A 25,044-nucleotide genomic window follows, 5' to 3' on the forward strand; every position below is an offset into this window, starting at 1 on the left:
CCAAACGAGCAGCCGCTGGTAGGGTAGAGTGGGGATACATGAACTACGGGGACAGGTGAACCACTAAGGATATTACGTCACATTCTACTAATTTTAGTGCAAACCTTATACTTTTTGATAGCTCTGTCGAAAAGCTAACCTCACACGCATTTGCTATAGCGTCAAGTGTTTGTTGTCACTTTTACGGATAATCAAAGTTATTGTACATTAAAAGTTGTCTCAACTGAGACCTCGTGTTTTTTTTTTTTGGAAAAAGTTTGTGGTGCCCCTTCTCTGAGATTAAACATCATAAAGTTTTTCGTTATTGTAAGTAAGTGCAAAATCCATTATTTATATGAAGAAATTTAAATATTTCCTGCCAGCTTAAAATTTATTCAAATTTGTTAATGGCATGTGGGGATACATGAACCACTTTTAGGTTCGGATTTTTCTAATTTTTTGTTAAGGGTTGTCAAAATAATATGCAACTATATACGCTAAACTCAAACAGGCTTCACTATGAGTGTAACTATGAAGTCTGCGCTAATGTACAATCTTGAGAAGGGACATAGAGTACGTCACGCAGGTAAAATACACAATATCTAAAGTCATGTGTTAGCCGGGTATGCCCTATTCGAAGCCGGGTAAGCACTCGCTGTTCGGCTGAATTCTCGCGGTCAGTCCACTTCCCTGTGTAGAACTTAACTTCGCGAAGTTTTACTTCAGTGGACGCAGACCATCGACGGAACCATTGATTTCGGATAGCTGTTTTCATTCGGTTGTTCGCGTCTGCTCCCGGAACGGCTATTTGCAAAGGGGCATTACCCCTGGCTTCTCCAGCGAGGCGGTCTGCCTCTTCGTTGCCATGGATACCAGCATGACCCGGAATCCAGCACAGCTTGATTAGACGGACTCGTAGCATGTTTTCAATCTGCTGAATCCACGGGTGTTGCGATGTGCCAGCTTCTAATGCCGATAAGCAACTGGCCGAGTCAGACATAATCACCAAATCACTGACCGTGTTATGTGTTGCTAGCGCTGTTTTGATTGCAAACGCTTCTGCCGAGAAGACGATGCATGGCGAGGGAAAACCAACCGATTGTTGGAAGTATTCTCCCTACACTCCCGCACCTACTGCATCGTCATCTTTCGAGCCATCCGTGTAGACGATAGTTGAACGGTTGAAACGACCTGCTAGGAGCTCCTGAAAAACAGGCCGAACAATTTCCTGGGGGTCTCCAGCTTTCACACGTCTCGTTATGTCCCATACGATCTGGGGCTTGGGTTCGTACCATCTTCGTGCAGCTAAACGCGTACGAGTGCAAATATCTGGAAGAGGGATTCCGATCACCTCTGTCAGACGTTCGGATGCTCGATGTACCAGTGGGAGATCGGCATTATCCTTGCTTTTTCCCAACGTATGGATGGCCAAGCGGGCTATATTTTGAAGAACGAGTAGGTCGAATGGTAGGGTTCCAGCTTCTGCCATAATGGCTACGATAGGGCTCGTGACGTATGCACCGGATGCAAACCTTACCATCCTGTTGTATGTAGGAGCGAGCGTTTGGATGACGGCATCTCCTCCTCTGCTTACAAGTCCCATACCGTAGAGGAGTCGCGAGGTAACAATTGCGGACCCGATTTGCAGTAAAGAAGCGCGTTGACCACGGGGTAGCTTGGCACCGATCATCTTCAAGAAACGCAGCCTGGATTCACACGTCTTCTTCGTCATTTTACAATGCGCTTTAAAGTTGAGTGATCGGTCGAGAGTGACACCGAGAGTTCTCAGCAGCGTTTGTGTCGGAACGGCTACACCATCTACCTTTATCGCCTGCATGGGTTCACGGCGCACGTTAGGGCTGCAATAGAAGATGCTGGATTTCGTTGCAGATATCGTAAATCCAACACTTCTCGACCATTTATCGACGGCTTTTACTGCGGCCTGAAGTTTCCGAAGGAGCGACTGTTCTATCTTTCCCCACATAAGAAGCAGAATATCATTGGCGTACAGCAACACTTGTACGGAGTTCGGGACCACGCGGAAGATGGGTTGGATAGCCACGAGAAATAGTGTAACAGAGAGCACTGAGCCCTGTGGTACACCGTTTTCCAGCGGATGTGCTGGCGACAAATGCCCCTCTACGTTGACCTGGAACGTTCTCTCTGCCAGAAAGCTGTTGACAATGTTTATCATCCTTCCGCGTATTTGCCATTTCTGCAGTGTTCATAGGATGCCATATCTCCAGGTGTCGTATGCCTTAGCCAAGTCTATCAGACAGTGCTCGTCACGGTCGGGTAATGACCTCTCCAACTCCGCAAAGTATGTGTCAGTACCCCGACCAGATCTGAAGGCATGTTGTCGTTTGTCGAGACGCCCGTTCGACTCTAGTTCGGTGGTTAACCGTCGGTTGACAATTCGCTCGAACACCTTCGCCATACAACTAGTTAACGTGATTGGACGGAATGCAGCTGGACCCGCGTCATCCGAGCTTGGCTTTGGAATTGGTACGATGATTCCGGTTCGCCAACAGGGTGGGAATACGCCACTGCACCATATTCTGTTGAAAAGTTCCAACATGGCAATTTTCACAGACAATGGCAGTCGCTGAAGCATTGGATAGCCAATGCAGTCCGGTCCTGAAGAGCCACTTCTTCCTCTGTCGAGTGCTCACAGCAATTCATTCAGGGTGAAGTCCGAATTGTAAATATCATCGCTATCTGGCGAGAAGTTTATGCGGTTTCGTTCGGCCTTTTCTTTCTCCCTCTGGAACAACGACGAATAGCTGGAGGTTGCGGATCTTTCGCTGTAGTGTTGCGCCAGTTCTTCAGCTATTTCTTCTGGCTTATCCGTGTAACCATTGGACCGCTTGATGACAGTTGGGCGGTGTTGGTGTTTCCCTCTCAACGTGTTCACTGTCTGCCACATCTCCGACGTAGTTGAACTTGGAGATATCTTCGCGACGAAGTCTTCCCATGATTTTTTCTTGGCGTCATGGATAGACTTTCTTGCTGATGCCGGTGATTCCTGGAAGCTTTTCAGTGCATCCGATTTTCGTGGGTCCTCTGCTGGTATACGCTTCAGTGCTCTCAGTGCTTTTCTCCGATTTTTGATAGCTGCTTTCACCTCCGGACACCACCACGGAACCGCTTTGGGACCGACTCTGCCGGTAGTCAACGAAACAGTTGATTGATATTTCGACGCCCGGTCGAATAGCGTTGGCGGTCAATCACTTGTAGGTTGTCCAATCTGCTTGGTCGTAAATCCATTTCTGTCTTTTCGTTGGGATAGTCGACAGTCCGGGAATGGAAACGAGAATGGGAAAGTGATCACTGCTGTGGGTGTCCGGAAGTGTTCGCCAAACAAATTTCGAAGCCACCGATTTTGAGCAGATTGAAAGGTCAATAGCCGAAGTGATACCGGTAGCTGGGTCAATCCGAGTGTGCGAGCCGTCGTTGAGAATGAGTAATCTTTCCGAAAGCGTTTTTTCGGCGATGAAGTGGCCTAGTGCGGTAGATTTCGTAGAACCCCAGCAAATATGGTGCTCGTTAAAGTCGCCTAGTACCAGCACTGGACGTGGAAGCTTTTCGAGGAAGTCATCCAGCTGTTCTTGACACTGTTGAGTATTGGGAGGGACGTAGATCGACACCACCGTCATTTGCTGTGGCAGTTGGATCCGAACTGCGATAGCTTGTATACTGTCGTCGATATCAATTCGTTCGAATGGAACACCATCCCGAATGGCAAGACCTACTCCTTGTTGCCAGCAGAGTTAAAAATATTCAAATTCATTGAATGAAAATTGATCATATTCAGCCACATTCATTTTCAATATTCAGTGACGCAGCTGAAAACGTCAAACGAACAATCCGCCCATTCATCCATGCAGATTTTCATTCGTCTCCGATTATTACACGAAGCGACCGTACAGCAACGAATCAAATGAATCAAAGTAGGCCCTGGCACAAGGTAAGCGATGATGATTGTTGTTTCATATGCTTTACCGGCATTTGAAAACATTTTCCTTGATAATTAGTTAAATGAATATATTGTACGATATTCAACTGAATGAATAACATGAATATTTGAATGAATATTTTTTCTATTCACCGCGAGTCGCATCAGGTTCATTTTCAGCCGTCAAAAAAGAGCTTCGACTATTTGTAACTCTGGTTGCCAGTATCAACAACTCCCAGTTTTCAGCAAAACAGTGTAGTTGTTGCCGTACTCGCAGATCAGCTGTTTAAGCTCGCTGATGTTGGTTCGGAGGCCCCGGATGTTCCATTGAAGGGCGAAGCACCTGCTGTCTCGATTGGCGAAAGTCGCTGACGAGGACGATGTTGATAGCGAAGGTGATTGTCTGCGGGTTCTCGCCGGTGTGTTTCGTTGGTACCGGGACGTGGTTGCGCTGATTTCAACCGGGATATCGGTGCTCTGATGCTTCTGCTGTTGTTGCGGCGTATCTTCGCCGGCGGAAAGCCAAGAGGAGAATTGCGAGGACTGTATATCTGGGAAGTAGGGACAGTCCTCTTCCCCCCGGTCGATCCCTTCATGATGAAGTGGGGAAGCTACTTTCTTCTCTTCTTCCCCAAACCGGTTACTGCTGGTGGCATCTGTAACGGTAGAAGCCGCAACAGAATTCGTTCGGAGATAAATTGAAGATGGACTGACCTGTGGGACGTCTAGCCCCACAGTGCCAGCCGCTGTCGAAACTACTACACGATTACTTCCAGAACTACCGACAGCGACCGGCACTGAGGAAAGACTGTGTAGTTTTCGTTGTTATAGCAGTTCTATCTCGAAGTGATGATCTCGATGGGCCTTCTCCGGGCGATAGCAAGTGGTGATGTGGAAGGAGCGTATCGTCGATGTTGTCCTTCAAACCTGAAAGAACATCAAAACAAGCAGTACCTGCGAGGGGATTGACAACTTCGGAACTGACCTGGGGAAGGTCCAGCCCCACAGTGCCAACCGCTGTCGTAAAAACTACACTATTATGCTCACGAACACCGACTGCGGTGCGTCCCCTACTTTGAGTCGCTACTTCAGAAACTTAAAAAGGACTAGAAACGTAATTGGAAGCTGATTTTGGACAACAAGAAACATAATTCACTGCTTATCTGCTTCATTGTTTATAAATAAGATTCGGATTGAGCAGTGAAAAAAGTCTTTTAGAGGCTACCAATCAAATCACTTTGAGAGCTCACTGAGTATACCCATAATGCTCCATTAGAGTGACAAGAACAAAAAGACCCCTGTCGGCCCACCCGGCTTTGTTAAAAGAAGTTATTACACTTTTAACGAAATGATGTCTAAGTCAGTTTTACACGGGGCCTAAACTAAAATTTTCTAACCAAAATATGGATCGTATCATTTACTATAATTCTTCTGAACATACGAATGAGCTAAACCTAACCGTTATTTCAGAATTTTTTTTAGTTCATAGGAATCGAGTACTGATACAGAACCATGCGCTGCTATGCAAAACTGACTCAGACATCATTTCGTTAAAAGTTCAAAAACTTCTTTTAACAAAGCAGGCTTGACTAGCAGTCTTCAACAAAGTTATAGACAATTAAATTATCTTTGTTATTTTCACTTACATTGATAATACGATGCATACAGTGCCACCTAGCGGTGAAAATGCGAGATAGTGTGTTTTCTGTTTTCTCCGTGTAAATTGTCGAAAAAACCTATACAAACTTTAGGAGCGTCGGTCCGGTAGCTAGACTTTTCCGAATTGCTTCAAATTTGGAGCAAGTACTCCAGAATTTTTATAATGGTCTTCAAGTATCACGAGTGTGGTTGCAAGCAGGACCGTTCGTGATGCCTTGGTTTCACTAGCGGAGAGGACTGCGTTGTGGCTTGTGGTTGTGTCTGTATTGGGTGGCGTTTGAACTTGTCTACTTGAAGTAGCAACTGAGAAGAAATTTGTGTTGGGTTGATTGGATGGTTGTTGAAGAGTTTGTGTTGGTTTCTGTGTGTATGAGATTGAGGGTGTCTGGGTCGAATGTGGATTTTGCGAGTTCGTCTGCGATTGCGGTAGCTTATTCGATTGTGCAGCTGATGAATTGCTTCCAGTCTGGCTTGAACTTTGACGCAGCATCGTGTGGTGTCGTTGTCCACACAATCGACAGGAACTGCGAGAGCATGATTTGGAAATGTGACCTCGAGATAGACAATTAAAGCACAGTCGACCAGTTTTCACCGCGTTTCTTCTCTTCTCTAACTTCATGGATTTGAACTTCTTACACTGGAAACTTAGATGTTGAGACTCGCCGCAGAATGGACACGCTATTTGAGTTGACCCCGTATAGCTATTGAACGCCTGTGATGTCTTCTTGGGTTCATGTTGCTGGGAACTGGATCGTTCGGGAGTAACGGATTGTAGAACAATACAGTGGTTTTTAAGAAACTCCGGCTCGAAGGACCAGAAATGTTTCTTCTTCGATTTAACACTGGTTACTATGAAACCTTCTGTTCTTCCTAATCGAACAACACGTGACGGTTCTATGTTGAATTTAGTTAAATGGGCACTTTCTATCTTCAGTGAAAGATCGCGGGTACACCAATACGTCAGAAACTGCTTGTCAAAAGTACACCGTGTGTTCTTGCCATAGAAATAGCCAGGCTGCATAGTCACGAGAAAATGAATAAAGCCTTCCAACCTCATTTTCATCACCCAAACACCATTGCTAATACCTGGAAAGAAATCCCTCCATTAATCCTACCTAACGGAGAGCACTCCACCGTACTGCGACATTAACTTGCGAATAGTTCTATCAAGTGTGTGTGGAGAGAGGATTCGTAGTAGTACCTCGATTGCGTTATCTTCATAATACACGAGGAGTTCTGTTAAGCAGTTATTCGTGAATATTATCAGTTCGACATTGTGTATTGTGATGATGATATTGTGTATCGACGGTACACATTTTATCTTTCAACAAACCTTCCAGTCCAATTGTGCACAGCGTTCGCAGTGGCGTCGAAAAATACTTCCCTGATGCCAGAATTCACGGCAAGAAAAATTCTAAGGTTCTTGAAATTTCATAGTGATTGGTTTATTAACTGATGCATATGCTGATATTTTCGATTACTGAAGCAATCGGTTTCTGTAATCATATAGACCTGAATATCTGCATGGAATTTGTTGACACCTTGTTGAATTGCATTCTTGATTTCTTGCTGGTTTCCTGGAAGTACAAATCCATAATATGGTGGCCAAGTTGGTCTGCCAGATATTGATGAGACGAAGTCAAAACGCAGATCCATGAATTACTATAGGTATTGTGCATTTTATGTACAAAATAGTTACAATCTATTTTGAACCGAAATCCATACAGTACACTCACTCCTTCCTAGGCATTTCTGTCAACCGAATTTACCTCAACAATGCTATCATTCTTGCAGTTAATTCTAATCTCATGGAACTTCCATCAGAACCTCTCGCTGCTGCAATGTTGTCTTCCTATTTGAAAGCAGCCTACAAAAAAAGAAAAAAGCGGAGTGCCTCGTTTCCCAGTGTCGCACCCAATTGGAACTAGTAGTTTTCCAAGAAATTCACGAAAAATTGTAGTTCAAAGCAGGAAATATTTACGAACTTCAAGTAATATCTACGTTTTTCAGAAATTCATGAAATTGCTAGTACTTCATAAAGAACCTACAAAGTTGAGGAAAGCTTTACCAATGTGCTCCTAAATCCAGAGAATTTTTATAATATCCTGGGAAGTCTTCCTGATTCCGGGATATTTTTCACGAATTTAAAGGAACCCTAAGAATCTACAGAAGATCCTGAAAACGTCAAGGAACTGTGCGAAGCTTAAAGCGTTTTTTTGTTCGTTGACTCATGCTTAAATTGACTTTACGCTTGTCCGGACATGCCGCAGACTCAGGTGATTCGAATTTTATGCTAAAAGATCCTGACTCCTGCGTTGCAGAAGACAAAGAGTTAAGTAGCCGGGAAACTCTAAGCTTGTTCGTTGACCCTACTCCACGTTTTCTAAAACTTTCTTACATCAAATCCTTGCTCTCCCTTGGGTACTATGGCTCTTAATATTTGAAAAATACTTCACCTTCCAGTCCCTTGCTAATTATATGTCGTTACAATATGAAAAAGGAAAAAGATTGACTCACTATAAGTCGTTAATAAAAAAGGAAAAAAAAATATACTTATTAATTCAAGGTGAAGTGAAAATCGCGTGCTACCTGTTCAAATGCCTCAGAATGTAACACAGCTGTATAATATAATGTACGCAAATCTGGTTGCTTGGCAACGACAGTTCAGAGCCTGCTTATTTGGAAAAGCTCGCCCGAAAATAGCCCGACGATAACAAACGTGCACTCAACATTTTTCAACCGCCAACACTCACTGCTTCCCAGTTTGTAGAAAGCCCTGGAGGATGTTCGCATGCTATGTACTTATTCAAAGAAACTCACACAGTATAAGGCTTAGTTACATGGAAGAAAGCATTTCTGCTTACCCCACACGATTTTTTTCCCTCGACGTCTTTTGAAAAACATTTTTTTATCCCTCTTCCGAGGGGTGAATCCCTTACGCTGTCACCCACACTTACATCGTACAACCTTCTACCAATTCGATAGTAGCAAATATAGACCATTGTCATGTCTTGCTTCCACTGTCTGTAGTAATAAATATTTTTTAATTAAAATATTGATACTTGGCTTTCTCTTCTCTAGGCGGGATATGACCGTGATTCCTGCTTCGGAAATGATTTCCAACCTTCCGACAGACACACACACGTACTTCCGAAGGCGGGTCCATCGTAAATCCCATCCGGAATCATCCACAACCCGCACCGAACGAGAGAAGTAATGCGAACTGGAATCACATTTCCTTAATGAAATTCATTGAAATAAATTTTTATCTTGATCAATACGCTTCGTTTCGCATCCTTCTGCGCCTCGCTTATTTACATATAATTAATTCGCTCCAATTTAAGAATTGAATTCCCAATTCACGAACCGGCTTTTGACTGCCGATTCGCAGTAGTAATTTCGGAAGTTCCATCTGTGTACCGCGCAGCGACAGCCGGCCTGAAGGAGAACATGGTCGAATGAAGCAATCAGTCTGCCGGATGATAAGGAAACAAGGGGCGGACATCAAACGGCACGTTTTAATGCTACTCCTCGAGACTTCCACTACCACCCACCACCCACCGGGCTTTCCAACCGGTCTGGTACCACCTTCACTCATCCGTGCGAAAACTGCCCTCGGCTACTGTAATTTTTGGTCGCCTTTTGTCTTTCTGCCCCGTCGCGACGGCCTACTGCGCTCTATCAGCAAATCTTTCATCAGCAACGTGGCAAAAGTATCCGATTACCTACTGCCGAAAACATGTTGTCTTCTTCCCATCTGCTCTCCTTTATTCCCGATTCTCGCCATCGCCAGCAATTGAACCAAACCAAAATGAAATCATAATTATTGTTGCCAATGGCAAGCGGAATGCATAACCCTTTCTTTTCGGCTTTCTGTCTTGATTATGACACTGATTGTCGAGATCTGGTGTCGAATTCGAAAGGGGTGAGAATAGTAGGCAGGGGCATTGGTCATCCAAACGAGCTGCCGAGAGACGGCGATAAACTCCGTCGGTGCCAGATGGCCACAAAACCCGACAGGATTGTGAATCGCTTTGTAAGGACGATCCCAACTGTTGTATGAACACGATGATGTGATCATGAATAATTTTGATTAATCTCACTGCTGGTTGGTACGACCCCGTTTTTCTCTGCCAGCAGCAACAACACCAGCGAGAGACTCTTGAGTTGAAGAATGTGAAACGGATGGCTTTTGGCACGGTGGGGCTATCGACGGATTTTCTATTGCTAGAAGAACTTTGATTTTATCAAATGACAATTTATAAACATGAATTTATGGTAGGTATATGTTTTGAATGTTGGATTTCTTTAGGTTATTCATTGTTACCAGACCTTCGATTACGTCCAAGATAATTATTGAAAAAAATTCTTTGAAATTAGAAGTCGCACTGCTTGATTACATCTGTAATTTGGCTGCTCATTCCTGGTTAGGACAAATCACTCTGGCCAACTATAGTGCTACTACAATTCCGTTGTGATTAATATGAAATGGTGCGATTCGATCATGTCAGAAAAGAATACCATCCTATTTGTTCAATTCACAACGATAATTGAAATAGGTCCTAACGGATGAGTCAGAAGTAGCTCGACTGAATTTAAACCAATTTTTTGCACATGATAAATTTGTTAACCTACCTGTCAGCTCTCAAAATTAGCCATTTGTGTTCAATTTAGTTATTGGATAACGAACTTATTGACAGGGCTAAGGTAGCGCCGGATTGATGCTAGCTCTAAAAAACGGAGACACAACATGTGCTCCTGAGAAACTCCTAATCAATCGTCATGTCCCCCGTTGTGTTTGGAGCTAGTGTCAATCGGATGCTAGTTTAGTCCTGTCACTAAGTTAGTGTCGGATTCTTATGAGACGAAGTCAAAACGTAATTTCTAATTAAGTAATTCAGTTATAGGTTTTGTGCCCTTTACCCAATTTTCTCCCATTTTTTACCCAATTTTTCTCCTTAATGGGAAAACAATGGTCCTACAAAAATCAATATGAATACAAACGTCTGAGAAAGCGGAAATATAGCCCACGTTGCTTCATATATTTTGAGAACACAGAACCCTGAATTTTTATTGTGAAGTTTGACATTTTGACGTAGGACTACGTCTTTGTTTTCGATATAGGGGTACACGTTGCAAATTCTACAAAAATGGTATGTAACGAAAAGAGGTCCAATTTTAAACGCATTTAATTCAGCCATCTTACGATAATTTTTCAATTTTTTTGCGGATATCGACCCGAAATACTTCTAAGAATAGATTCCAATAGATAAACCCAAAGATTTTTGATATCATGGCATTAAAAATTTAAATAATGAACAACCTAGTCAAAATATCGCGCATTTACACACAGAAGATAGCGCTTCCCTAGTCCAGTACGACAGATTTCTGTACCTAGCGCGCTACGCTTCCATGAATGACGTCATCATCGACATGTGTTGTGCTTTTTATGTATAATTATTCGTACACAAAATAGTTTGTACATGCGAGCTCCATTCGCAAACACGGTTAACATAGTGTCGTGGTGTTAGTTGTCTCTTTCGCTCAACCGATCATCAGTCTTCATTCATGTGCGCTTGGGTTTAATGTTAGAGGCGAATGTGTAGGTAGGTAGATCTAATTTGTTACTAAGTTGCACAACGAAACTTTATTATTTACGTTCGATCAATTCATTGATTCATTTCCCCATAACGTGATTCATTTCCACTCAGCCTATAGTACTTTGATTCTACTAATAGGTACATACTACAAAGCCTATTTATTATTGAATACACTGCCACTTGAAAAACCGTTGCAAAAACGCATCTTGTCCATATATAAAATTGTTTTCGATTCTTGTATATTTAATAGTTTCGATATATGATTAAGGCCACTGCATTCGCTATATTTGTATGCGTACTTTAGGAAAGTTACAATAATGGCAAAATATAACTAGAATGCTTGGTCTATACATGAAATGTGATTATATTGTCTAAAATTTGATTTTTCTTCGCTGGTCCGGGTTTTTTACCACACACAAGCGAAAGGTTTTTACAAGCTAATCTTATGCTATAAAGATTTAGCTCCAAATATTAGTTCGGTCACAGTTTTCTGTCTTCTTAAATAACTTTAATCTGATTCGATCACCTACTACAAATGAAATGACCAAGAAGGTTTGGTTCAATATGTAATATTCGATGTTGATTGGTTGTGATTAAACTATACGTAAGAAATATGTTTGATTTGTTATTACTATAAATGTACTAAGAAAATAAATATTTGGCATTAAGTAGTATAGTCCTACGTCTACAGCTCGTGCAACCCCATAGGGCTGCCCCTTGTAGTTTTTTACCATAAAAATACTCCAAATGTTTTTGCTTACAAGTGCTACTAGTTGTGTTTACATTGGCTTGGAAGAATTCTCTCGGAGAAAAAAATAAATCGTGAACATTTTCGTGTGATTATTTTGAACAACTTCGGTTGAAAATTGAGTCAAGAAAGTACATGAATGAATCCAAATATTTTTTGGTATGAAGAATACTGTCCATAAAAGCATAAGAGTCCTATATTGTAAAACAGCAAGCCGAGAAAAAACGCTGATCAAGATTTACATTTGAATTGAACCTTATGGATGGGACAACCATGTTTTAGTATTTTTTTCGATATTTTCTAAACAAACCTGGTAATCTTATTTGTGCATAGTGATTCAGTGGTGATACAGAATACAATCCAAGATAACGCATTTTCGACAAAAGTCCATATGGGACTCTTATGCTTTTATGGGAAGCATAGTGTACCGCAAACATTTTTTTTGAGCTCTCAAAGCCCCCCCCCCCCTCTTAAATTGTGACAAATTTCAAAGTAAGCTCATTTAAATTTTTTTGCAATTTATTATATGTTTATTTCAATATTTTGCTTTGGTATTTACATGTAGAGGCACTTCACCATAAGAAAACACTTGGTGACTGTTTTCTCGATGTGCTATCGAAACATCAGCTTAGATTCCATCATCAGACCAAGGTAAATCGCTTCTGTAGTCCAGTCGATTTGTGTTCCTCCAAGTGACACTCTGCAGTTGGTCGGACGATCCATTCTCGCCGTTTGCCGATGCTTAAACAGGATCGTTTGTGTTTTTGGGAGGTTCAATTTAGCTTCCATTTGTCGGTATATTCGATGAAGATGTCGAAGCAGCGTTGCAGTTTACTTCGAAGTTCAGTCACTTTCTTCCCTTTCACCAGGAGAGCGGTGTCGTCCGCAAACAGCGACAGGCATGAGCCGTCGGGCATGCGAGGAATATCCGAAGTAAACAGGTTGTATAGCATCGGACCGAGGAGACTTCCCTGGGGGACACCAGCTGGTATGCTATAAACTTTGGAGACTGCTCCCTGAAGTACAACTTTGAATGTTCTATCGTGGAGATAGCTTCTAACGATTTGTGTGAGGTAGATTGGAACTTTGAACACGCAAAGCTTGTAGATGAGCTCATCGTGCCACACGTTGTCAAACGCTTTCTCTACATAGGTAGAACCATTGCAGTCGACTTGGAGACAGCTTTGTTCTGCCTTTTGATGTTTATCACCCTCGTTAGCTGGCCTTTCCTGAAGCCAAACTGTTCAGTTAGGAGGATGTTATTTATTTCCACAAACACTAGTAGACGGTCCAGAAGCATCTTCTCGAAGATTTTACTCAGCGATGACAATAAGCTATTAGGTCTGTAGTTGGTGGGTGCTGTGGGATCTTTATCGGGTTTGAGGTTCCAAACACTTGTTAAAGATGTTTGCCAGTAATGTAAGGGCTCGGCGACTGAGGTTTTTTAGTACCAGATTGAACACTTTATCAAATCCGAGGGTCTTCATGTTCTTGGTGTTTCTTATTGCGATGCGAACTACGTCAACTGTCACCAACTGATCCTGAGGGACAACGCAGGTTGTCTCATCTAGCGAGCGCATTTTATCCTCTACTGCCGTTTCGAATGGACTTTGCATACTATTGCCAAGGTTGTGCGAGCGTGCAAAGTGGTCACTGATTTCAGTGGTGGAATTTAAAACCTTGGCAACATTCCTGAACGGCTTAGAATGATCCTTTAGGCCCTGCACTACCTTTCCGAAGCTCTCATTTTTCAGCCGTTCCATTCTACACTTAATGACTTCGTTGAGATGCGAAACGAGCTGTCTTTTGACCAAGTCACCAGTTCTTTGGAACTGCCGCCTAAAGATGTTACGAAGGCGAATGTGGTATTTTGTGTCACGGTCAATGGAAATGACGTTTACTTTCACCGGGACTTTTCTGATGTATGCCCTATCTGCACCTTCCAACGCTTGCTGAAACATTTCCGGGCAGTTGTTGATGTCGTTTGTATCAGTAAGAGCAGGATTTTCTTCCAGTAGCGAGTCAATAGTTCTCTGAAAGACCACCCAATTAACCCTGTGGAAATCTTTCCTAAGACGGATCGGGAACGCAACAACTTCACCACCGAATTCGCAAGTTACCGGAAAGTGATCGGAGCTGAGTTCAGAGAGGGTTTGCGGCTTAGAGATTTCGGTGTTGGACAAGAAAGTATCTAGAGTAGAGGGCACACTAGACTGCCCAGAAAAATAATGAATTTTTGCAAAGCTCAATCGCCTCAACCCTGAGTCGATTTATAGATCTACCAGGAGTACTTGTACCAAATTTTAAGCAAATCGGACAAGTCTAGCTACCGGAACAACGTGTCTGAAATTTGTATGGGATTTCTCGACAATTTACATGGAGGAAACCCACTAGCTCGCATTTTCACCGCTAGATGGCACTGTATGCATTGTATTATCACTGTAAGTTAAAATAAGAAAGATAATTTAATTATCTACAACTTTGTTCAGGACTGCTAGTCAATCCGGCTTTTCTAAAAGCAGTTATTAAATTTTTAACGAAGTGATGTCAGAGTCATCTTTTGCAGAGTAGAAGAAAATAACTTCAGAATACCAAATTCATGTATACTGTACCCGATACTTGAACCCCACAATAAGGCATTGAGGAGCCGAGGTAAAAAAAATAAATGAAATAAAAAATTATTAAAACCAGGTTTTGGTATGATACCAGAAAATAGTATGCTCGGGTTATTGGCCAGTTATTTTCTCCTGGTCGGGTAGCAGTGCATGGTTGTGTATCAGTACTCGATTCTCACGAACTAAACATTTTTGTGAAATAACAGTTTAGCTCAATGGTATGTTCCGAAGAATTATAGTAAATAATACGAGTCATGTTTTGGTTAGAAAATTTTAGTTCCACCTGCTACCGCATCGACGGCGCCCACACTAACTTTTCATAGATGAAAGATAGAATATCGAGATGTTTGGAAGAATTACTGCAAAATGCGTGTTCTACAACTTTGTAGAAGACACCTAATTTCTATCTCTCTCCCCCTAAGGATGCACCCAACTCATGGTGACGCCGTCATACTTACATAGAATAGGTGAAGCCAGTGGCGGATCCAGGGGGAGGGTCCTGGGGGTCCGGACCCCCTCCGAATTTTTTAAACTAGTTGAGAAATTTTGAATTAGTTTCAATTTTATATCAGTTTTAAACTTAAAATCATTACAAACCAAATTTGACAACCAAAACTGAATTTCATTAAATGAGGTTTCAACGCATGACGTATTGTACAATGTTCAAAATTTCAGACCCTTCCCGAAATTTTTTTCTGGATCCGCCCCTGGGTGAAGCATTACCACATCCCGTCTATTCTATCATACATCCTTCCTCGTGAACTATGGAGATAGAGACTGGTGGCTACCATGCTGTTGAGTTTTGATATGGATCGGATTGGTGCGCACTCCTATTATCATTTGCCATGCAACTCTTATTGGATAATCAGCTGAGAAACACGATGAAGTCAGCGCGCAATCCGACAAAACCATCGCCGCAACTGACCGCACTAATTCAGAATTGAATTTGTCTTATTATAGGGGAGACCGGGGCTAGCTGGCGGTTGGGGTAAGTTGGCGGAATCTCTTTTTCTCCGTTTCTATTAGACATATAGCGCTACCTCTCGTTGTGTACCTCAAGTTAAATGAAACCCATTATCCAATGCGTTTTTGTTGCAAAACATATTGTTTTGCAGAAGTTGTGATTGATTTTGTGTTTTCGACCTTATAAAATAAATTTTCTAATTTTAAACATTTTTGTTGCATTCAAGGTGATTTTCAATCTATTTCCCGAATGATTATATTTTTCGATAGTGCGCTAAAAGAGCTTTCAGTATCCGTATAGATAATACACCTATCTATACACAACTATAATTTTTATATAGTTTTTTTTTTATAAATTATGCGGTTGGGGTAAGTTGGCGGTGATGCACGCGGGCAAGTTGGCAGTACTATTTACAGTGCAAAAATAGTCATCAAAAATTTTATTTGCTGGAATTCACTCCAAAGTATGAAAATCTTTTTCTTTTTTTGCGGGGACATTTATTTCGGCCAATCGCCTGAAGATTTGCTTTTGAATATGGAGTGCGCATCGAAGTCAAAATGCCGGGGTACTGAGACTGAAATATAATAGCAAATGTCGATTAATGTACAGTTTTCTTGAAAAGACATTCAGTACGTTCAGTAAAGACCCTTGAAGTAATTGTAATTTTTGTTTGATTGCTTATTTTTGAGCGTATCCATACATACCGCCAACTTATCCCGGGGTCGGGGTAAGTTGGCGGGTTTACCGCGTCACTTATTTTTGTCTATAAAAACAAAGACAATGCAACAACACCAACAGTCTATCCTTTAATGCAACATATTTTACTTTGCAAGATCTTCCTAAATCAAAGAGGTAAAATATGAAAACTGAAAACATCACCAACCAGCCTCGGTCTCCCCTAATGTTATCCGATAGAAGATTCTATATGTCAAGCAGCATGTTTAAACACATCCGAACCTGTCTGTCTGAAGCAACCATGGCCTAACAAGAGCAGGTAGAAGGTTACTTCACCGTGCTTCCTGTTCACTCAGATCGAGATAACATATGTGATTGTGTCAAATCCCAGTCGAACTGCCTCTTAACGACTTCCGCATTCCCCTGGTCACTTTCCGCTTGTAGGGATATTTCACGCAGACTACATTCGATTAGATGGCTATGCACCTGAAGGAACTGTACAACTGCACTCGAATCCACTGCGTCTCTAGTGCTGCAACCGAGACAGAACCTCCTTACTACAGACTCTTCTAGCTATTGCCTAGTTCAGCAGCATATTTCTACCTAATACTATAAGTACATTGTAATTTAATGGAAGACATTGGACTGCCAAGACAGCACACAGTAGGGCGTCAGAAGTTCAGGTCGTCTCGACTCCCATCTAACACAGTGCCGAGAAGGAAGACGACCATCGTAATAGCCGTTGCTACAAGCGCATACACCATTATCCACAAGCCCAATACGCCGGAGATGTGTATCCAGGGTGTAATGGTTTGCCACCTTCCTAGTTCCCCATTGCTCCTCGAAGCTTTCCAACTTTTGAGGGATCTCTGCTGAGTAACGCTGAAAAATTCTTTGAAGCAAATTAGTCTAAAGCTAAAGTGTCAGTCATTGCCCGGAATAGAGCAACGAGAAGGGACCCATCCCTTCTCGGTTATCCTGAAAAACCAGACCCCGAGATATTTACTGTGAAGATCTGAGCAATTGTTTGAGCAAATAATAAAAGCTGTAGTTGTATTGGTTCACGTTTCCTAGAAAATACAGCTACCTCAGTTTTATCAGTGGGGAATTCGATACACAACTCAATAGCCCAAGTAGACAAATTGTCCAAGGTATTCTGTAATGGTCCTTGTAGGACGACAGCTTTAGCTCCAGTAACCAAAACCGCGCGTTGTCTGCAAGTTGCCTTAATGTGCAGAAATTGTCAAGACATTCATTAATGTCATGATTGTATAAAAGTGAGCTTATATATGGGGCCCACGCAGCTAAACGATCATGTGGGGCAATATTAACTTCAAGAAACCAATTGAATCACAAGTGTCTTTTGGCAGTCTAGCATATTCTTCAAGAAGTTGGATTTGATTCTGTCTGGCCCTGGGCCTTTATTGTTACATGATAAGAAAGTATATTCTGGAGCGGGATCCGGACAAACCTTCTTGACGAAACCAAATATCTAACGATTTGAATATTCCACGCTCTCGTTAGTAATGTTTCGCTAACATCGGGCCGTACCCCAAAGAATGCTCACCGATGTTTCCCACGTTAATTCACCAAACATCGCCGCCAGTAAACACGTTTCTTGACTTTCATCAAACTCTTCATAAGATTTTCTAACATCGCGTACTTCCAAAGCCCCATCAAGGCACACATTCTGACATTTACAAGGAAGTTTAGGAGAGGAAATACCTTTTCCAGCGAAAGTCACTCGATAGGAATTTGATCAAGTAGCCAAGCGGTCTCTAAAACAGTCAACCCCATACTGCATCAGATGCTCGCATGTAACACTCTAATCGTCGACGACGCTTTTAATCTGAACCCTTACAGCTGGAATATAAACATGACTTTGTCTGAGCGAACCTGTAATAATTCAGTCGCAAAACCATTCTGTGAAATCTTTCGAATCCTGAAAAATATGCAACGGTTTTGTTTTGGGTCGATATTGTTTGGATCAGGAAGATGCCTTGAGTGTCGATTCGATTTGAATTGCTTTTCCACGATGCACCGATCTAGCTTTTATAGCTGGCTATTGTTTATTCCTCACTGCGAGAACAAAATACTGAGGAAAGCGACCTTGATAAGAAAAAACACAAAGCGAAACCGGGACATAGCGTCTATTCACACACCACACCAAGATCAGAAACACTCGACCTGTATGAGAGCCACAGTACCGATGTAACTTTTTAAGTTAACACTCCAAGCACCAAACCAAAGGATGTTCAAAAATTGGTTTAAATTGACTCATTTTTTTAAATTGTGCATTAAAAGGATCAGCACACCCCTCATTTTAAATATGCCTACTGTTTGATTTTGACATGTGCTCTTCATTTCTGAAAATTGCATCGAAGCAAGAGGAGTAACGAAGCAAAATGTTGCTCGCGCATCGCGAAAATTGCAACTACTTGCACGCCAAGTTGGCAAAGTTATTAAAAGTAGAGAAAATCAATTTTCATCTACGTAACAAAAGTGTTCGGAAAACGTTTGTTGGTAAACAGAAAGACTGGGTCGGAAGGAAACCGACAGCCGGATTGCGCAAAAACGACGAATGGAGTGATCATCTGTATAGAAACGCCAAATTACCCGTACCGCCAACTAGTCTCGTGCTTCCTTATGAATAAAACCACAAGGGGCAGCCCTATGGGGTTGCACGAGCTGTAGACGTAGGACTATACTACTTAATGTAAAATATTTATTTTCATAGTAAATTTATAGTAATAATGAATCAAAAATATTTCTTACGTATGGTTTAATCACAACCAACTAACATCGAATATTACATATTGAACCAAACCTTCTTAGTTATCAGGTCATTTCATTTGTAGAGGTGATCGAATCCGATTAAACTTATTTAAGAAGATCTGAAGAAAGAAGACAGAAAACTGTGACCGAACTAATATCTGGAGCTAAATCTTTATAGCATAAGATTAGCTTGTAAAAACTTTTCGATTGTGTGTGGTAAAAAACCCGGACCCATGAAGAAAAATCAAATTTTAGGCAATATAATCACATTTCATATATAGACCAAGCATTCTAGTTATATTTTGCCATTATTGTAACTTTCCTAAAGTACGCATACAAATATAGCGAATGCAGTGGTCTTAATCATATATCGAAACTATAACTATACAAGAATCGAAAACAATTTTATGGACAAGATTCATTTTTGCAACGGTTTTTCAAGTGGCAGTGTATTCATTCATAAATAGGCTTTGTAGTATGTACCTATTAGTAGAATCAAAATACTATAGGCTGAGTGGAAATGAATCACGTGATGGGGAAATGAATCAATGAATTGATCGAACGTAAATAATAAAGTTTCGTTGTGCAATTTAGTAACAAATTAGATCTACCTACCTACACATTCGCCTCAAACATTAAACCCAAGCGCACAAAGCAAAATGAATTAACGCTGATGATGATGGGTAGAGCGAAAGAGACAACGAATACCACGACACTATGTTAACCGTGTTTGCAAATGGAGCTCGCAAGTACAAACTATTTTGTGTACGACACAATTGGGCCATTTTGAGTATTTCAGTACACAAAAATTAGCGAACAAAGTTCAAAGACGATAAAATCAAATCTTGAGTTCATGGCTTTCTCTAAGCTTTATCAATCATTCAAGTGAGCGTTTACAGATAAACCTTAATATCGAACACGCCAAATATATTGTTCAAAAAATCTCCTCTCAACCACCCACCGTGAATCGTTTCATTCGTTAAGGTTATCAGCTCGCATCGCAGCACCTCTGACTGCGCAGGATGATCCTTCTCCATAACCCTTTCGCATCCTGACAAAGAAATTAAAATCAACAATCCATCCATTTGTAGCAGGCTGTGTGTGTATGAAATGCAACTGATGTCACGTCGAAGCTGTATATTTGCTGTTATTCGAGCACGTGTTGTGCACCCGAGACGGAAAAGGGGGCACCGGAATGTTGATGAGCAGTTTCATCAACCCAACCAACGTCGCTGGTTAGAGGCTTGTAATTGGTGAAGACGGAGAACGTGAGGGGGCACTCTTCCAATACATTTTACGTATAGAACGGTAGTGCCAAAGCCCGGAAGGAAAACGGGGCGTGAGAATGAGTTAACAAATGTATCGTTTTATCTTGATCCTATTAGTTTATTGCGTAAATTTTCTCGTTCCATTTGTTTCACTGCCGAAACGTGCGACGAAGCAATCGGGGAGTTTTCCTTTGGGAAAGAATTGATGACTACCTTTCTCGTGGTGGGCAATGGACGCATGGCACACTTATGCTTCAGGCTACCACTGCTGTCGCTGTCGACAGGGAGGACGACAACGATGCCAAATCGTCGGTCGTTTTCGCTCATTATCAGTGGCAATTGTAATACGAAGTGTCCCTCTTCCCAGGCGACGCACTTGTTCTTTTCGAGGGTAGAAATTTATGATTTATGCTGCTAGTTTGGGTTAAACTAAAGATTTCGTGAAATGTTTTGCTCTTTTTGTTTGCCATGTGAGCAACAACGAATATGAATGAAACTTTCATTTACATATTGTCATTCAGGGGAACATAAAGAATTGACCATGGTCGGTTGAAAAAGAAATGAAAACAGGAATCAGAAAAAACCGCACTTGAACAAAAACCACAATTTCAGGTCTTTCATATTCTGCCGAACAGGACAAAGAATTAAAATTTCAAATTATCCTTTTAGCAGAATTTGTTTCCTACCGGCAGCCAAATGCAGTAAAAGAGGAGGTCCCTTCTTTGCTTATTCAACCGCTCGCTTACAAGATGTTGCTCTTTTCCCCTGCATTGCAATAGCCAACCTGGCCAACGGACGCGCAAGAAAACGTTCTTTTCCTTAGTCCGGCAAACCATCAATTAAATCGGCTAGCCACTATTCATCCGCTTGGTAGCGACTTGTGAAAGCCAGCAGCCAAAAGGTATATCAGAGTTTGTTCGAAGGGTCAGATCAGTATTCACTCGCAGTAGGCCGGATCGAGTGGTGTTCCACTTTTGTTTGACATCCATCGCATCGTTGCGTTGATGACCGCTTGGTTTCGCCATTCAGGGCACACTTTGTTGTGTATGTCCAGTCCAGCCAGCGCAATGAAAGAAGGAAGAAGGTGTTCCCGGTAATTGGATAGCCATTAGCCGTAAAAGTTAAACAAACACAATACGAAAGCCACGGCAGAACGGAGTGGTAAGTCATCTGCTTTGTTCTGGTTCGATTGTGCTGTTGTTCTTTTGCTGCCCGCCCTGCCTTGCAGTGGCCAACATCCCTTCCAGGGTTGTCATTTTGTTACGCTGGACTGCATGCACTTGCAAATGATAGGAGCACCCTAGCTTTCAAACATTCAAATGAGTGATGCACTGAATTATTGCACTTCATTCCCGGGCTAACCGGATGAGGAGGGGAGATGAGCTTCATCATCATCACACCGGCCTGTCCTCGGTTAGCCAACGCGATAATCCCCTTCGTAATGAGAATAGTCACTCGAAATCAGTGCAGAAGTCGGAAGCGAAACGGATTCGGTATGGACATGCTATGAAAAAAAGCAAAGGGCAGTACACTTCATAGGAGGGCGAAGGTCTCATCTAGTAGCCGGTGTTTATGAATGAGCAAGCATGGAAACGGAGAAACAGGGAAACAATTAAAATTAAGCGTATCGGAAGCAACAGATCTAGGCAAATAAACACCCAGTGGAAGTTCATGACATGCTTTGTAAACTGTGAAGCTTGCGAATTAGCGGAATTTTGAATTGTCATGACATTTGCAGCAAAAAGTAATTAATTAGAAACTATGAACACGAGATAAGTTGGTATCTGACAAAACGATTTTTGTCTTCTAATTTATGAAGAGTGTACCTCAAAGCAACATCTTAAACATCTCAGATTTATTCGCATTCGCCGACTATCTTGTGCGAACTGCATATGACAGCTTAAATTTTCAGTTCCCTACCTCCAGAATTCCTAACAACCTTCGGAAGCCAAAGTCACGTCTGCGTTGACGTCGCTTTATGGTGTATAATTATTCATTACGAGAAGTGAGGTAAGTAATTTGTTTTTGTTTAGGTCTCCGTTCTTTTTCCTTAACATCTATTATCCCTGCAGGTAGGTTTTTGTGGTTTTCCTTCCCACTGCTGCTGAGTTTTCAGTTTTTTTTTTTTCATCGGTCAGTCCATTGCAAACTCTCCGGAGGGAAATGACTTGTAATTATCAAGAAGTTAAAACCAACCCCCAGAAAAGCCGCAGTAGAAGTTGAGAAGAAGATTACCGAAATTAGACCGACTGAAATAATAATATAAGAAAGCTGAGGGAGAGTTGGGATGGAACCTCGACCGGGGATTCGCCCGTTAGATGTGGTTCGGTGAGCGGCTAATGCTGGGTAATGTGGTGACAACTATGCTATGCATCAGCGAATGTTGAGCCATTGTTCCCGTTGACGAATTATAATTCATTTTCTTATACCATGGACAACAGTTGGTAACTGAAGTGCAACGATACTTTGAAGGTAATTCAACCCGGAACAACGTATATTGTTTTTATTATTGAAAACCTATATTCCTCCGAATCATTACGGATTTTAATATGTCTCAATTAAGATAACCTTCTAAGTCCACTATCACTTTACTTTACTTGTATCAACAGATAGGCGTATTTCTATTACGACGCTGCAGTTTAACGCTCCTTTTAAAGCTTTCTTTTGGGCTCTCTGTGCATTCAATTCTGTACAGTCTAACGACATTACTTTAAGCGGTTTTCCACTTTCTTTTAGATTGTTCCATATTGTGAGCGGCATCGTTTTGTAAGATTCTATTAACAATTGCCCAATGCCGGTCTACTAGGCGGAGCTGAAGACAGTTCCGTACGTTGATGTCGTTTCTCACATAATCGATATGATTTTTGTCACATCATTTTATTTAATCGTACAGCAGTAAAAGCCATTTCTGTTAACACTCTTTCCGGTATCCATCAACGTTGATCTTTCGTTTCGTGACAAATGTTGATGAATGTAAGCCGCAACTACAAATCGCTTGCCAGACTAGTACCTTTTGGACAATCCTCTCCACCTGAACTTCTCGGAATCAGCCACATCCTTGTCGATGACCTTTGTTTAAAATGGTGGGCCAGGAATAGTTTTTGAGTCTTCTGTAACGTGACGTCGTCCATCAATATGCACTGCTTGTCGTTCACCAAAATTCGATCGTAGAGATTTCACGATATCTTTTAGCGACTTCTTTCTGTTTGGCACTTTGTTAAGTTTTTCTGTTTTAATACGTTTTAAGGCCACGTCGTAGTTTGATACGTTCCGTACGAAGTTCCTGCTTTTTAGCGATGTCACGCATATCTATCGATTTATTCTTAATAATCAATTTTAATGTGAATTTGGCCAACTGGGAATCAATATCAACCTGTTTTCGTCTAGATTTTCGCAAATCATCAAGCGTATTGTGAGTTCCGAGTTTCTCACTAACTGCTATGGGCCTTTTATGCACAGTACCGCGTTTACGTACCCGCAAATGAAGTTTAGATCGATGGCGTAGTCACGGATTCGAGATTGAATTGCGCGAATCTAATGAAGCACGGAGTTTACTGTTTTAAGAATTCCAAACGTCATTCGGTGAAGATACGAAAACGATTGTATTTAGCATTAGTCAACAACTTTCAGTTGAATCTACCGCAACCAAGATTCATGTTCAAAGTCTTCCTCAATCATTCAGTTTCAAGTTAGTGGAATTTTCATGACAATGCCTTCATTTCAAATTGATTCTTTTTCATTCACTAAGGATGAGGATTTCTTCTGAGTTCGGCTCATTAGACAAAATGTCGTGGATTGATACGAGTCAAGTAGCTGCTGCTACCGGCGGAGGTCCTGCAAATTCCTGGCCGTTGATGAGGAGTTGTTATACGGTGATTCTGGTTTGGCAGGTTGCACTAAATGGCAGTATGGTGGGGGCATGGGTGGGAATGGGTCATCTAAGCCGTGTGTCGGGCCCTCCTCAACTTAATTTAGGTGGCTTATTTGACTCCTCCAGTGGATTATGAAGTGTTTGATTAGCTTAGTATTGAACGCAGTGACTTTGTCGGCAGGTGATCAGCAATTTGCGAGTCGTTCTGCTTGTGGCTGCGAGATGGTCAACGTCCTCATCACCCGTGATCCTACTGTGTCCGGGAACCCAGCAAATAGTTGACCGTCAACATGTCCTCTGGTTTCACGCTGACGGCTGCGGCTTCAGCTGTGAAAAGAGAACATGCAGGTGGGAGACGGAGTGTGAAACCGGCTCTGATTCCGCTTACCCCGGCCTTAACATTGACCTTGTGCTTAGATCCATCTGCAAATATCATGTGATGGTTCCGGTATCTTTTATCTATCCATGCCTGGTACAGGGCATGGGTAACTTTAGGAGAGGATCCTGCCCTAAAGACTCTGGTGAGGCTGATGCCGGTGTAAGGGCCTCAGACCGACCATGATGGATGGTATAGTGGAGCGAGTACTTCTGCCAGACCTTTCGAATCCTAACATGCGATTTCCAATCTTCAAGCGTGTCATCAGCCAGCGGTTTACCATGCGTTCCATGGTTATATCCATACAGGAGAGTTAACTGTTGAGGCGAAAGTTGCTGAGTTACCGTGTTCCCTCGCATCGTTCAGCTTCTTTCCAGAAAAGAGCTCCAGCTTCTACACTAGGACACCTTCGATAGTGAGTAAGTGACGGTTATTCGCACTGGAGGTGATTGGGATCGATTCTTCTGAGCACGCTGAGGGCTTTGCGGCGGGCTTTGATCGCCTCGCTGACTTCCGAGTTGCTCCAGAGAACTGCAAAAGGTGGATGAATGCCGCCACT

General features: G+C 42.0%; 1 protein-coding gene across 1 annotated transcript; it reads right to left on the bottom strand.

Moving 5' to 3' along the window:
- Positions 1-12,714: 12,714 nt before the first annotated feature.
- LOC131693411 (uncharacterized) lies at positions 12,715-24,844 on the bottom strand. Its single transcript, XM_058981195.1, has 4 exons — positions 24,667-24,844; positions 24,364-24,436; positions 13,335-14,077; positions 12,715-13,181 (listed from the first exon to the last, which is right to left on the bottom strand). The coding sequence occupies exons 1-4, from the start codon at positions 24,842-24,844 to the stop codon at positions 12,715-12,717; spliced, it is 1,461 nt and encodes a 486-aa protein (XP_058837178.1).
- Positions 24,845-25,044: the final 200 nt, after the last annotated feature.

The sequence above is a fragment of the Topomyia yanbarensis genome, chromosome 3 (genome assembly GCF_030247195.1).
Source record: "Topomyia yanbarensis strain Yona2022 chromosome 3, ASM3024719v1, whole genome shotgun sequence".
In the NCBI taxonomy this organism is placed as follows: domain Eukaryota; kingdom Metazoa; phylum Arthropoda; class Insecta; order Diptera; family Culicidae; genus Topomyia; species Topomyia yanbarensis.

Excerpts from the sequence above, each read along its gene's own strand:
- LOC131693411 (XM_058981195.1), bottom strand. The coding sequence starts at position 24,844 with ATGCGAGGGAACACGGTAACTCAGCAACTTTCGCCTCAACAGTTAACT. Across the intron at positions 24,437-24,666 it reads CCACTATACCATCCATCATG|CTGAAGCCGCAGCCGTCAGC; the intron begins GTCGGTCTGAGG and ends CTCTTTTCACAG. Across the intron at positions 13,182-13,334 it reads GGCAAACATCTTTAACAAGT|TTTGGCTTCAGGAAAGGCCA; the intron begins GTTTGGAACCTC and ends CTAACTGAACAG.